This window comes from Thamnophis sirtalis, unplaced genomic scaffold (assembly GCF_051295495.1).
Source record: "Thamnophis sirtalis isolate CommonGarterSnake01/CBP01778 unplaced genomic scaffold, rThaSir2_p1.2 scaffold_9, whole genome shotgun sequence".
NCBI classification, from domain to species: domain Eukaryota; kingdom Metazoa; phylum Chordata; class Lepidosauria; order Squamata; family Natricidae; genus Thamnophis; species Thamnophis sirtalis.
This window is the reverse complement of record NW_028261389.1, coordinates 8,424,172-8,434,171: the sequence shown is the minus strand read 5'-3', so window position 1 is coordinate 8,434,171 and position 10,000 is coordinate 8,424,172. Positions and strand designations below refer to the sequence as shown.

General features: G+C 45.8%; 1 protein-coding gene across 1 annotated transcript in view; it reads left to right on the top strand.

The window, feature by feature from the left end:
- The window catches only part of ABCC9 (ATP binding cassette subfamily C member 9), an 81,815-nt gene extending 74,656 nt beyond the window's left edge, over positions 1-7,159 (top strand). Inside the window, exons 33-36 of the mRNA XM_087722759.1 lie at positions 1,434-1,567; positions 3,150-3,212; positions 4,776-4,954; positions 7,021-7,159. Of these exons, the coding sequence (XP_087578885.1) occupies positions 1,434-1,567; positions 3,150-3,212; positions 4,776-4,913 (335 nt within the window). The 3' untranslated portion in view covers positions 4,914-4,954; positions 7,021-7,159. The remainder of the gene's footprint in view (positions 1-1,433; positions 1,568-3,149; positions 3,213-4,775; positions 4,955-7,020) is intronic.
- The last annotated feature ends 2,841 nt before the right edge of the window (positions 7,160-10,000 follow it).

The following is a 10,000-nucleotide window of genomic DNA, read 5'->3' as shown; positions in this document are numbered from 1 at the left end:
GTCAGGTCTCATATTCCTACAGCTGGTGTGTGAAATGCGCATGTTCATAGCCTGCCGTAGCAACTTGTTGGTGGATATGATTTATGACACAGACAGAAGGGAGTGGATACAGGGGGTAAAGTTCAAACGCACTTAAGTGGAAATCAGTTTCGGCTCTCTGTGAAGTTTCCAAAGGATGACCTAATTAATTTACAAGCCTCAAGACAAAGTTCAAAAGATATCCATTCATTTATTAGAATCAACATTTTGGCATGTTCTTCTGTGGAGCTGAAACTGATTTCCGCTTAATTGCGTTTGAACTTTACCCCCTGTATCCCTTCCCTTCTGTCTGTGTCATAAATCACATCCACCAACAGGGTGCTATGGCAGGCTATGAACATGCGCATTTCACACACCAGCTAATCGACCTGATAAGCACACAGCAACCCTTGGGATGTTCATCTAAGTTGTAGCAAACTTGATTTATTAGCAAGTGGCACCCATGGAAAGGAGTGGTGGTCTTCTTACCCCATGTTTTGACCTAGGCTTCACAGAATCACGCAGCAGACTCCTTGTCCTGACAAAACCCCTTTTTATTAAGCTCATGTAAATTCCTCTCATTCACATCCAGCAAAGTCCTGGCCAACAGTCTTTCAAGGGTGAATTCACAACCACAGACCTTATCAGGCTTGAAGACCTGCCAGGCTGATATCTTTGCAACGCTGTACAAGAAAATACTTTCCAAGGAGTCTCTGAGAGTCACGAAGAAATCTTCACACTAATGAAACGAACTAATTGTCTCCTGCAAACTCCACTCCCCTTTCACTCCTCTTTGTTCCCTATGGGAGGGGCCATTCACCGTTCACCTGTGCCTTTACTCCCGAGTTGGCCCTTGTTCCTCAACTGTTCCCTTCTCCTGGAAGCTCTACACATGCGCACATCTGGAACAGGCTCCAGCTGTTCTTCTGCCCCACTGATCTCCGACTCTGAAGGCAGCTGATAACTGTCGGACGGCCCTGGCCTCATCTCTGCCTCCGATGCAGAGCACTCATCAGAGCCTTCCCCAGACTCCAGGACCAGCCCATGTTCCTCCCCAACCTCCTCACTGTCTGAGTCTGCCGCCAGCTCTGCTGGCCACTGTCAGTCCAAAACACCCCATCAACCACCTCCAGCAGTGAATTCTTCCTTGGGGCCCCAAGCCAATCGGCAAAGCTAGGTTTTAATATCTTTCCAGAAGGCCAAGAGGATGGGAGCAGTTCTCAACTCCAGTGGTAGAGTCTTCCAGAAGACCAAAAGGATGGGACCACAGTGGAAAACGTTCTTCTCCTTGACCCCACCTGGCAGAATTCCTTAGCAGATGGGATCGTGTAGCTGGCCTCTTCCACTGGCACATCCCATTGGAGGGAGCTAGCTCTTCCAATACCTTGTTTTGATTCTAACTGTCCCATTCCCAGATGCTGTTGTAACGGAAGGTGGTGAGAATTTCAGTGTTGGCCAGCGGCAGCTCTTCTGTCTAGCCCGGGCATTTGTGCGTAAGAGCAGCATCCTCATTATGGATGAGGCCACCGCTTCCATTGATATGGCCACAGTAAGTAGGTGTACCTTCCTGTGTCCCTTGATTACTCATTTTTCTTTGACAACTGAGCTTTGTTTTTAAAGTGGCGAGGGGACTCCTTTCTTGAGACACTGTAGGAGGCAACCAGGCTCAGCCTGGGGAGGGGTGTGTCCAGGGGTGGGTTCCTGCCAGTTCCAACCTCTTCTATAGAAGAGGTTCCACAAATCCACAGTGCCATTTAGAACTGGTTCCAGGTCCCTCCTGCTGCCCGTCCTGCACATCATCAAGATGAAGACCGAGAGGAGGAATTCTGGGAGTTGAAGTCCACAAGTCTTAAAGCTATCAACTTTGAACACCCCTGGGCTTTTTTCCCCCTAAAGGGTTAGTGGTGCAAGGGTCTTGTAACTTGACAGCTTTAAGACTTGCGTGCTTCAAATGCCAGAGTTTCTGAGCCAACATGACTGGAGGAGGAATTCTGGGAGTTGAAGTCCACAAGTCTTAAAGCTGTCAAGTTTGAACACCCCTGGGCTTTTTTCCCCCTAAAGGGTTAGGGGTGCAAGGGTCTTGTAACTTGACCACTTTAAGACTTGCGTGCTTCAAATGCCAGAGTTTCTGAGCCAACATTTTGGTTGCTAAGCAAGAGCTTTGTTAAGTGAGTTTCACCATATTTTACAAGTTGGCCATGCCCACCCAGTCACATGGCTGGCAAGCCACTCCCACAAAGCAGGCCACACCTACAGAAGAGGTTCTTAAAAATTTTGAAACCCACCACTGGGTGCCTCAAATACATCATCAGTGTGGAGTCTCGCCTTTGTAAGAGATCCAACTAAGTTCTACCCCTCTTGAAGTCCATTGACTCTTATCTGGCACCAATTCACTTTTAACCATTAGTAGTTCAGATTCTTGTGCATATAGGTAGCAGGAAATACACTTGTACTGCTTTTTAAACTCTATCCTGGTTCCTGACCTTGCATCTGACAGTTACGGGTTGCAGGTCTATTTTCCCTCTTCCAACTTCAGAAAGAAGGGTGCTGAACAGTTTTCCATTAGTAACCCAAATAGTTACTTGCTCCTGGGTAGGAAAGCTATGGAAAATCTAGACAGCATCCTAAAAAGCAGAGACATCACCCCGCCAACAAAAGTGCGTATAGTCAAGGCTATGGTTTGCCCAGTTGCAATGGATGGCTTTGAAGGTTGGACCATAAGAAAGGCTGAGCGCCAAAGAATGGAGGCCTTTGAACTCTGGTGCTGGAGAAGACTCCTGCAAGTCCCTTGGACTGCAAGGCGATCCAACTGGTCAGTCCTAGAGGAGATCAACCCTGACTGCTCTTTAGAAGGCCAGATCCTGAAGGTGAAACTCAAAATACTTTGGCCACTGAATGAGAAGGAAGGACTCCCTGGAGAAGAGCCTCATGCTGGGAACAATGGAGAGCAAAATCTGCCACTACCTCCATTTCTTCCCCATCTAAATCTAAATCATGCAGACCTCCAAATATAATGACTTGGCCTGACAAAAAACATTCTCAAAGCTAGAAGACTCTTCCTCCTGATTAACATGAGTTTTCCAGGGATCCCAGAGATATCTTTTGGTAACTCCTGTTTTCATTTTTTGCAGGAAAACATTTTGCAAAAAGTTGTAATGACTGCCTTTGCGGATCGCACCGTTGTGACGATCGCTGTAAGTAGATATTTCCTAGTGGGCTTCTTTTCCTACTTCATCAGATGATGAACCTTCTTCTCTAGAAGAAATTAAGGACATCTAAAATACAGAAATATTTGTTCACTCCTCTCAGTACCTAATTATGTCCTAGTTTGGACCTCGTTATACAAGCTCCCTATTTTAAAATGAAGAATCCAATGAGACAGACACAAATCTTAGTAGCTATATAGATGTTAGCATAGACAAAAATATCATCTGGGCAGAGTTATGACCTTGTCATTATCTGATGAATTTTGACTTCCCAGCTTAGGCTAGCTCACAGGGCCTTGTCTGTTTGGTCACTTGAAATCCATTCTTCTACTGTACTTTACTTTTATTTTCACAATACTTCTATATACCAGTGAAATCTGCAGAGAAAAATGTAGTTTCTATTTGTACAAACTAGCTTAGCATGAAGATCAATATAGAAAAAAATGAAAGCATTTTCTCAGGATGGTTTTATCTTGCTTCATTGAATCAAAAGAAAAAGAGAGGAGGGGAGAGGGAGTGGGGAGGAGAGGAGAAAAGAGAGTGGAGTGGGGTGGAGAGGAGAGAGGAGAGAGTGGGAGGGAACAGGGTGGAGAAGAGAAGGAGGGGGAAAAGGAGATGAAAGAGGGGGAATGGGGTGGAGAGGAGAGAGAGAAGAAGCGAGGTAGAAAAAAGAAGGAAAGGAGAAGGAGAAGGAGGAGAGGAGAGAGGGGGAGTGGGGTGGAAAAGAGAAGGAGAGGAGAAGGAGAGGGGGAGAGGGGTGTAGAGGAGAGGAGAAGGAGAGGGGAGAGGAGAGAAGAGGGTTGAGGGGGAGGGGAGGGGGAGAGGAGAGAGGGAAAGAGCAGGCTGGAAATGAGAAGAGGACAAGGAGAGGGGGAGAAGAGAGAGAGATGGAGTGAGGTGGAAAGGAGAAGAGAAGGAGGAGAGGAGAGAGGGGGAGTGGGGTGGAGAGGAGAGAGGGAGTGGGTGGAAAGGAGAAGGGGAGGGGGAGAGAAGAGAGGGGGAATGGAGTGGATAGAAAAGAGAGAGGGAGTGGGCTGGAAAGGAGAAGAGAGAAGAAGAGGGGGAGAGGAGACATGGAGTGAGGTGGAAAGGAGAAGAGAGGAGAAGGAGGAGAGGAGAGAATGGGTAGTGGGGTGGAGAGGAGAGAGGGAGTGGGTGGAAAGGAGAAGAGAGGAGAAGGAGGAGAGGAGAGAATGGGTAGTGGGGTGGAGAGGAGAGAGGGAGTGGGTGGAAAGGAGAAGGAGAGGGGGAGAGGGAGGGAGGGATGGAGGGAGAGAGGAAGGAAGGAAGGAAGGAAGGAAGGAAGGAAGGAAGGAAGGAAGGAAGGAAGGAAGGAAGGAAGGAAGGAAGGAAGGAAGGGGGAGAGAGGTCTGATGTAGACCACTAAGGTGGCTCAACGCCACCGTAGTTCTGGCCACTGGTTTTTATACTCGCACGTTTGCTTCCTATATTGTCCATCAGACAATTATTTCTGTTTCCTATTGTTGGAATGTGTTCCCTTTCTGTTATTTCCCCTCTTTTGCCTTTGCTTTTCCTTGCTTTTCCTTTCAGCACCGGGTCTCCAGCATCCTGGATGCCCCCCTTGTCTTAGTCCTTTCGGATGGGGTGGTGGCTGAGTACGACTCAGCCGCCAATCTGCTCCTCAAGGAGGATGGCCTCTTCACCACTTTGGTGAAGACCAACAAATAGTTGCTCCGACTCAGGATTCCTGCAAGATTTCTGGCTTTCTGGTACTTCTGTTTTCTTTCTGCTCCTTGTCTCTCCTGCCCAAGTTCCAGGAGGCTATTCTTGGTCTCGGTTTAGCCTGGCATTTTCTGGGTTTTTCTAACTTTGCCAAACTCACGGATTGAAAAGGGAAGGTTTATTTCACCACACCAAAAACATGTCTGTGTTTATTCTTCCCCAACAACCTTAAACAATTCAGAGAATCAAGGAATTTAAACAAATTAAACTCTCCTTTAACTCCTTTAATTAAACTCTCTTTTAATGGGACGCGGTGGCTCAGTGGCTAAGATGCTGTGCAAGTGCTGTGTAACTGAGTGAGCTCCCATTATTTGTCCCAGCTTCTGCCAACCTAGCAGTCATGGTCTCTTGGTCTCTTGTGACGAGCCGATAGACAGAGAAAGGAAGCAGTCTGATTCCTCCCATATTTGGGCATACTAGGGGTTGTGACACTAAATACATACCTACTTCCCTGGCTCAGCTGATAAGGAGGAGAACCTTGTGGCTTAGTGGTTAACACAACTGCTTAATATGCAATACAGCACAGGTTCAAATCCCAGTAAGGGTATGGCTAGCTGATGAGAGCTAAATAGCTTGAAATAGATCTATACTAGTCTCCCTGTATTTATTTATTTATCAGCACAAATGTAACACACACACACACACACACACACACAATATATATATATATATATATATATATATATATATATATATATATATATATATATATATATATATATATATATATATATATACACATATACATATATACATACATACATACATACATACATACATACATACATACATATATATATATATATATATATATATATATATATACACACACATATATATATATATACACACACATACAGAGAGAGAGAGAGAGAGAGAGAGAGAGAGAGAGAGAGAGAGAGAGAGAGAGAGAGATACAACCCCTGGTATGCCCAAATATGGGAAGAAGATCACTACTTCCATTCTCTGTCCTTCGGCTCATCACAAGAGACCATCCAGACAGAAACCCAATATTTTTACTGTTGCCCTTGTTACATTTATCAACATACATACATACATACATACATACATGGAGGGAGGGGGGGAGGGAGGGAGAGGGGGAGGGGGGGAGGGGGGAGGGGGGGAGGGGGGAGGGAGGGAGGGAGGGAGGGAGAGAGAGAGAGAGAGAGAGAGAGAGAGAGATTCTAGTCCCACCATAGGCACTAAAGCCAGCTAGGGGACTTTGGTCTAATCACCAGGAGATCAATCAATCAATCAATCAATCAGAATAGAGCAAAAGGGACCTTTGAGCTCTTCTAGTCCAACCCCCTGCTCTAGCAGGAGACCTGTACCATTTCAGACAACTGACTGTCCAATCTCTTCTTGAAAACCTCCAGTGATAAAGCACCTACAACTTCTGAAGACAATAGTCAGAGTTAGTCCTGCATGAGAGTGAGGTGGGTGACTTTCGGCCAGTCACTCTCAGCCCGATTCACCTCACAGGTTATTGTGGTGAAAATAGAATTTTAGGAAGGAATATTAGCAAAGTTTGATGCCTTGAGTTACTTTTCTTCTTCTATATATATAAAAACAGCTCTGTATGTGTATATTCCAGCATAACTCTGGAACGCCTCAGGCGATTTCAACCAAACTTGGTAGACAGATGGCTTACTCTCTGGCAACAAATACTGTGGGGGTAAGACACCCATAACACCCATCGGTGTGTGTGTTCTGTAGATACAGCCTGTTGTGCCTTAAAATGGCTGCTACTGTGCAGTGCAGTGGAGTTGCCACGGTAATGGCTTCACAGTACTCCACAAGGGGGCTCCTTCTGGAAAGGGGGAAAATCTAACATTAGAAATTACGTTTGATCAGGACATTTCCCCCCCCCCCCATAAATAAATACCCGGGCAATGCCGGATTATCAACTAGTCAAATAATAAAGGCAGAATAAAAATGAAATAAATAAATAAAAAGAATAAAACCTCCCTTGATCTTGGTAATGTCTCTTTCCTGACTTGCCTGCCTCAAACCATGAAACACCAAACAATTCTTTATTTTTTTTTAAATGCAGCATCGAGTCCACACTATCCTGACTGCAGATGTGGTCATCGTGATGAAACGAGGGGTCATTTTGGAAAACGACACACCTGAGAATCTGCTGGCCCAAGAAGACAGTATCTTCGCCTCTTTTGTTCGGGCTGATAACTGAAAAAGCCGCACTCCTGGCTTTTTTTCAATGCTGATTTTATTTTATTTTTTTAAAAAAGAGAGAAGGGACTCATCCCACTCTCCCCTTTATATATAATGTATTATCACTGTATTTTTCCATCTGTAATTTTTGTAAAACTCAAGTGCATGATGTTAAGTCTCAAAGCAATAAATTCTTCACCAAAGACAGGATCTCTTTTGAGTGTTTCTTCAACAGATCTTGTTAGGACCACGCTGAGTATTTCATATCTCCAGAAAAGACTCCTTAGAAAGGTTTCCAGATAAAATACAAACCCGAAATCTTTCTACTGGGAATAATCAAAGGGAAATATACAAAGAAAATTAAGTACCTATTAACACATCTGCTAACAACAGCTAGAATAGCATTTGCCCAATGCTGGAAACAAAATAATACCCCCCTCGGACGAATTAGTGATAAAAAAAACCTTTGGATTGTGCAGAAATGGACAAATTAACACTGAAATTAAAAGATAAAGAAGAGTCGGAATATTATGAAATTTGGAACAATTGGTACAAATGGCTGCGAAACAAGAATAAAATTAATTAAGCCAAAAAACTATATATAAATATATATAGAAGCAGTTAGCTTCCTCCCATAATTGGGGCTTACCAGGGGTTGTGACACTAAATATATACCTTCTTCCCTGGCTTCAGCTGATAAGGAGGAGACCTGTGGCATAATGGCTAAGACGTTTGCCTAAGATGCAATACAGCACAGGTTCGAATCCCAGTAAGGGTATGGCTAGCTGATGAGAGCTAAATAGCTTGAAATAGATCTATACTAGTCTCCCTTTATTTATTTATCAGCACAAATAAAATAAAAAAAAACATATATATAGAACTGTGTATAAAGGTGTGCAAATATAGAAGCAAAATATTATATACATGTAACAGGTATGATGACATAACAATGTTGACGTAATGACTGTAAGGTGTTGTAGAAGGGAAAAAATAATTTTAAAAATCTGATGAAAAAAAAAAGAGAAAGGTCTCCAAATTGACAAGCCAAAGAACTTACCAGTAACAGAATTCCTACCGTGTTTCCCCAAAAATAAGACATGGTCTTATTTTCTTTTGACCCCTGAAATAAGCGCTTGGCCTTATTTTCAGAGAGGTCTTATTATTTTTGAGGTGCAGGAAGCGGTGAGCGTGGCCACCTCATGGCTGCTGCTGTGTTGCGCAGGCGCATTGCTGGGCCTGACACTCTTCTTGCAGTGGCCATTAGCATGACAGAAGGGGTGTGGTGCAGGGGTGGGTTTCAACCGGTTCGCGGCGGTCCCCGCGAACCGGTTGGTCGCGAACTCGGAAGTAAGTAACTTCCAGGAACGGCGAAGGGCCCACCCACCCCCCGCCCACGCTCCTTACCCGGTTTTGACGAGTTTTGCGCTTCCACGCATGCGCAGGACGCATACAGCACCTGCGTGATCCTCCAGGAGCAGCTGGAGCATCGCACAGACGCTAGTACTCATGCGTGCACTGCGCGCGTGCACGAGGACGCCGCCGGCCCCGTTCCAACCGAACCGGGGCGAGAAACCCACCCCTGGTGTGGTGGCTAGGTTTGCGGGAGCGGCCGTTAGGTAAGGGTGTGCGGGGTGCATGGGATGTGTTCCCTCCTCCATTCCCCCCCCCCCCCGGCCTCACCTCCTCACCTCTTGTTGTTTGTATGGCAAGCAACCAGAGGAAATGGCAGGGACCTGCTGCGCATGCGATTAAATTTTTTGGCAGATATGACATCTGAAAAGCAGGTTGGAAAAGACGGAGTTTGCTTCTAAGTCGGCTCGATTCACTTAAAGGGGTAGTTGGACAAAAAAACCATCCTATTTTGTGGTTTCCAAAGGCTGTGATATAATCTCAGAACCGCAACTTGGAAAGCCAGCATTTCACATGCAAAAAAGCTGCTCCTTTGGGATGAAGCGAAAGTAGCAGCATTTTTGCAGCTCCTTTGGGAAAAACTCCAGCTTCCCATCGCAAGTTGAGAACAAGGCTTGCTCCAAGCTGACCAATCCTTCTTGCCCACCTCAACCCTAAAACCACAACAGTGAATTCCTACCAACGTTTTCCTAGCGGCTGGAGGAGTTCCTTGGATAAAATGTACTGCTTTTCGGCCTGGTTCTCTGAGAGCACAATCCATTCAAGTTAGCGCTTGTTGTGACAAGAAGAAGGCCTTCGCTCTGACAAACTGAAAACCCTTGAAGAACTTAGTCTGAGTCCAGGGAAGACCAAAGGAGCAGCGGTTTGAAGGCAAATTCTTGGCTGCTCTTACCAGGGTACATGTTTATCTTTCCAAAAAGAGCTTGGTAAGCACAGCATGGGCCAAGGGAGGCTTGGTTGAGATCCAAAGGGAACGAATGCTCTCCCTCTGACTCCCTTTCCATCCCCTAAGTACTAAGGGGTGGTGGTGAATCAAAATTAGATCTTATGCAACTGGCAGAATTGAAGGCTTGGTACTGTAGCGTTGTGGCCTGCCAGGTCCTCTTTTATTCCTCTGGGAGGGGCCATTCACCATCTACCTGTGGCCTTACTCCCAAGTCGACCCCTGTTCTTCAGCTGTTCCCTTCCTCTGGCAACTCTGCGCATGCGCACACTGGGAACAGGCTCCAGATGTTTGTCTGCCTCACTGATGTCTGACTCTGAAGGCAGCTGATAACTGGCATACGGCTCTGGCCCCCTCTCTGCGTCCGACACAGAGCCCTCATCAGAGCCTTCCCCAGACTCCAGGACTGACCCAGGTTCCTCCCCTCAACCTCCTCACCGTCTAAGTCTGCCACCAGCTCTGCTGGTTGCTGGCGGTCCACAACATTCACATCCAGAGACTTACCAAG